This window comes from Eimeria tenella, genomic scaffold, assembly GCF_000499545.2.
Source record: "Eimeria tenella Houghton genomic scaffold, Eth_scaff237, whole genome shotgun sequence".
Classification (NCBI taxonomy): Eukaryota; Apicomplexa; class Conoidasida; order Eucoccidiorida; family Eimeriidae; genus Eimeria; species Eimeria tenella.
In genome coordinates this window covers 10,001-14,757 of record NW_013544208.1, presented here as the reverse complement: position 1 = coordinate 14,757, position 4,757 = coordinate 10,001, and the positions used below count along the sequence as shown (strand labels likewise).

The following is a 4,757-nucleotide window of genomic DNA, read 5'->3' as shown; positions in this document are numbered from 1 at the left end:
CTAGCAGTGAGCATTACAATCCAGAGGATATACAGTGAGCGCTAAACCCTAAACCCTAAACCCTCCACCTCAAACCCTAAACCCTAAACTCGGAGTGCTATGATATGTAACTTTTGCCCATTTCAATATACACTATTTTTCACTAAATTTAGCAATTCAGTGTAAACAGGACACTCCAAACCCTAAACGCTAAACCCTAAACCCTAAATCGTTGTATCGGGGGGCCCGGGGGCCCCGGGGCCCCAGGGTGCAGCTTTTCCTTAGGGTTTGCAGCAGCACATAAGAAGACTTATTTAGAAATCGTTTATAACTTAACCCTAAACCCCAAACCCTAAACCCTAAACCCTAAACCCTAGCGCTTAGGGAAATCATTCGGCGCTGCTGCTGCTCCATTCTGTCCCACCTGTCAACATGTGTAAGCGAAACCTAAACCCTAAACCCTGAACCCTAAACCCTAAACCCTAAACCCTAAACACTAGACAATATGCCGTAAGCCATAAGCGCTAGACCCTAGAATCTAAACCCTAAACCCGAAACTCTAAACCCTAGAATCTAAGAACTAAACCCTAAACCCGAAACTCTAAACCCTAGAATCTAAGAACTAAACCCTAAACCCTAAACCCTAAACCCTGATTCTGGACTGCTTCCTTTTCACTCCTGTCCTTGCAGTGTCTCACCACCAAGACCATCAGCAGCATCATATGCAGCAGCAGCAGCAGCAGCAGCAAAAGGAGCAGCAGCAGCAGCAGCAGCAGCAGCAGCAGCAATCTCTGTTGTCTTTCCCCGTCGTTCGGGTCTATCCTTATGTGCAGCGCTATGCCTGGGGTTTTGCTGCCAGCAAATCCCTTGTTGCTGCTGTTGCGCAGGCAGCAGCAGCCTGCGCCAACTACCCGCAGCAGCAGCAGCAGCAGCAGCAGCAGCAGCAGCAGGATTCCGAGCGGTTTGCAGAGCTGTGGATAGGAGACCATCCAAATGGCTGCTCTCTCGTTGCCCCTGTTGACAGCAGCTCACCAGCAGCAGCAGCAGCAGCAGCAGCAGCAGCAGCACCTGCAGCAGCAGCAGCAGCAGCAAAAGCGCCAATTTCCTTAGCAGAGTACCTGAGACGCCTCAGCCAGCAGCCCCGCCAGCGCCCGCCGCCGCAGCAACAGCAGCAGCAGCAGCAGCAGCAGCAGCAGCAGCAGCAGCGGGGCAGTGGTCTGCCATTTTTGTTTAAGGTGCTGTCTGTGTCTTCTCCGCTGTCTCTACAGTGCCACCCAGACTCTTCTTTAGCAGCAAAACTGCATCAGCAGCAGCAGCAGCAGTTTCCCGACAGCAGCCACAAACCCGAACTTGCAATTGCTGCTGCTCCTTTTGCTGCTCTCGCGGGCTTCCGAGCAGCAGCAGCAATTGGCCTGCTGCTGCAGCACAACCAGCAGCTGCAGCAGGCTTTGGGGGACCACTTCATGGCCTCGCAGGAAGCAAAAAAGCTGCTGCACTTAGCGCAGCAGCAGCAGCAGCAGCAGCAGCAGGACGAAGAGGAGGGGAGGTTAGTGAAGGCTGCCTTTGCTGCGCTGCTGCGGGCGGACGCGCACCACCAGCAGCTGCAGCAGCAGCAGCAGCAGCAGCGGCAGCAGCAGCAGCAGCAGGCCCTCAGGGCCCTCCACGAACGCCTAAAAAAAAACCCTCCGCCCCACCCCCAGCAGCAGCAGCAGCAGCAGCAGCAGCAGCAGCAGCAGCAGCAGCAGCAGCAGCAGGAAGCGGACTGGGTGGCGCTGCTGCTGCTGTCTCACTACCCAACAGACGTGGGCTGTTTTGCTGCTTACTTTTTAAATTTAATTCTTTTAAAAGAAGGAGAAGCAATTTTCATTCCCCCCAACTACATGCACTGCTACTTGCAAGGTGCCCTGCTGCTGCTGCTGCTGCTGCTGCTGCTGTTTGTGTTGCTGCTGCTGCTGCTGTTTGCGTTCCTGCTGCTGCTGCTGCTGTTTGCGTTCCTGCTGCTGCTGCTGCTGTATGCGTTCCTGCTGCTGCTGCTGCTGTATGCGTTCCTGCTGCTGCTGCTGCTGCTGTTTGCGTTCCTGCTGCTGCTGCTGCTGTTTGCATTGCTGCTGCTGCAGCTTGTGTTGCTGCAGCTGTTGCTTGTGTTGCTGCTGCTGTTGTTTGTGCTGCTGCTGCTGCTGTTCCTACTGGAGCAGCTGCTGCTCCTCATATTGGTCTTGCTGCTGCTCTTGTTGCTGCTGTTCATGTTGCTGCATCTGCTGCTGCTGCCCTTGCTGTTGCTGCTAATCTTGTTGCTGCTGTTGCCGCTGCTCCTGATGCTGCGTTTGGCCGTGTTGCTGCTGCCGCTGCTGTTGCTGCTCTACTGCTGCTCTGTTGCTGCTACTGCTGTTGCTTTGTCGCTGCTGCTGCTGTTGCTGCAGCTAGCATTATGTTAGCAGCTGCAGCAGCAGCACTGCGCTTCCCTTACTCTCACTCCTGCTGCTGCTGCTGCTGCTGCTGCTGTGGTGCCTTATTTGCTGCTCCTGCTGCTCCCTTACTAATTGCAGCCGCATGCGCCCCACGTGCTGCAGCTTCACCCCTGCTGCTGCTGCAGCTGCTGCTGCTGCTGCTGCTGTTGCTTAGGCCACTGCATAGAGCTAATGGCTGCTTCTGACAATGTCATAAGAGGGGGGTTGACTTCCAAAACCCTAAACCCTAATTTGCTGCTGCAAACCCTCGACTTCAAACCCTCGGCCCAAACCCCCGCAACAAATGTGCAGCAGCTGCTGCCGCTGGAGCAGCAGCAGCAGCTGCTGCTGCTCAAGCAGCTCTGCACCCCTCCAGACCAGCAGCAGCAGCAGCAGCAGCAGCAGCAGCAGCAGCAGCAACTGCAGCAGCAGCAGCAGCAAGGGGAGTGCCGCTTATACCACCCTCCTCTTTACAAATTTAACGAATTCTGCACAGTGAGGGTTTTGCTGCCTCCCAATGCCAAGGTGACTCCAAACCCTAAACCCTAAACCCTAATTTCTGATTGCTGAGGTCTCGACGACAAACCCTGAGCTGCACGATCAAATCATAAGAGCTGCTGAAGGTATAGAGGCATCTGCTGTTGCTGCATCTGCTGCTGCTGCATCTGCTGCTGCTGCATCCCCTGCTGCAGCATTTCCTGCTGTTGCATCTCCTGCTGCTGCATCTCATGCTGCTGCATCTCCTGCTGCCGCATCTCCTGCTGCTGCATCTGCTGCTGCATCCGCATCTGCTGCATCTGCTTCTGCTGTAGCAGCGGCTGCTGCTGCTGCTTCTGCATCTCCTGCTGCTGCTGCATCTGCTGCTGCAGCTACCACTGCTACTGCATTCTCCTTATCTGCTGCTGCTGCTTCTGCTGCTGCTGCTGCTGCTGCAGAGGTCTCTAGCGCTGCTGCATCGGACCCCAGGAGTGCTGCTGGTGCTGTCTGCGCCTTGGCCTGCCGTCATGCGCGTTAGCAGCAGCAGCAGCAGCAACAGCAACAGCAGCTGCAGCAACAGCAGCAGCAGCAGCAACACGAGGGACATGTGCGTGCCTTTGCGAGCTGGGGACATATTTTTTATTGCTGCTGAGTCGACCGTTACTTTGGTGAGTCGGAACTGCTGCTGCTGCTGCTGCTGCTGCTGTTGTTCCTGCTGCTGCTGCTGCTGCTCTTTCTGCTCCTGCCGTTGCTGCTGCTGCGCCTTTGCTGCAGCTGCAGCAGTTGTTTTGATTTCATGCTTCAGGAAACTGGAGAGAAGCAGCAAATGGGAAAAGAAGAAGAAATGCAAAGAAGCACAAACCCCATTGCCAAGCTGCTGCAGCAGCTGCAGCAGCAGCAGCAGCAGCAGCAGCAACAGCAGCAGCAGCAGCAGCAGCAGCTAAACAGCAGCAACAATTTCCTCGCCTTCCTTGTAACCGGAGGCTTGACAGCGCAAATGTTTCAGTGATGAACCAACAGCAGCTGCTGCTGCTTCGGCAGGTGCTGCTGCTGCTGCCGCTGTTGCTGCTGCTGCTGCTGCTCTTATTCCTGCTGCTGCTGCAGCCGCTTTTTTTTGCATTTTCTTTTGCAGCTCTTTCGCTGTAGATGCTTTGCATAACTCTTTTGATTTAATTATTTACTTTTTGGGTTTATTTATTTTATTTATTTTATTTGTTTTATTATTTAATTTATTTTCACTTTAATTTATTTAACTTATTTATTTGTCTTTATAATCATTTTTTGTTTCTCCCCCCTTTTCGCCGTCTCGCAGCTGGAGTGTGCGTACACCTCAAACCCTAAACCCTAAACCCCAAACCCTAAACCCTAAACCCTAAACCCTAGGGTTTTGCTGGCTTTGAGGCAAAAGAAAACAAGACACACCAACAAATTAAATAAATAAAGAAAAGAAAGTAATTAAAACAAATTAATTACTTGCCACAAATAAGCTAACTGATGGCGTGGCCATCCTTCCCGCAAACCCTAATTTAGGGTTTAGGCGGCGGTCTAAAACCCTAACCCCGGGTTTCTGTGGACTCCGCAAGCCCTAAAAAAGGGTTTGGCGAGAGCACTCGCCACGCCGCCTTTGCATTTGCGCGGCTGCGGGTCGGTGGAGGCTGTGTGCGCTTGGGGGAGCCAAACCCTAATTTAGGGTTTAGGGTTTAGGGTTTACTCGTCGTCTTCGAATGCTTCGTTGACGTCACCAGCGTCTTCCTGCTGCTGCGGGTCCGCGTCGTCGGGGTCGTCGCCCCCCTCGCCGCCGCCGCCGCCGCTGCTGCTGCTGCTGCTGCTGCTGCTGCTGCTGCTGCTGCTGCT

At 53.9% G+C, this 4,757-nt stretch overlaps 2 protein-coding genes across 2 annotated transcripts in view; one reads left to right on the top strand and one right to left on the bottom strand.

The window, feature by feature from the left end:
• Positions 1-411: 411 nt before the first annotated feature.
• On the top strand, positions 412-3,912 carry ETH_00017660 (mannose-6-phosphate isomerase, putative; the record flags this gene model as incomplete). The annotated part of the gene is made up of 5 exons (XM_013379354.1): positions 412-415; positions 670-1,878; positions 2,602-2,951; positions 3,362-3,571; positions 3,709-3,912. 5 exons carry the CDS (start codon positions 412-414, stop codon positions 3,910-3,912), a joined length of 1,977 nt encoding a protein of 658 aa, XP_013234808.1.
• A 698-nt stretch (positions 3,913-4,610) lies between these two features.
• ETH_00017655 (uncharacterized protein) overlaps positions 4,611-4,757 on the bottom strand; it is a gene marked incomplete at both ends in the record, with an annotated part of 5,090 nt that continues 4,943 nt past the window's right edge. The window contains one exon of the mRNA XM_013379353.1: positions 4,611-4,757. This exon is cut by the window's right edge and continues 818 nt beyond it. Coding sequence (XP_013234807.1) covers positions 4,611-4,757 — 147 coding nt within the window.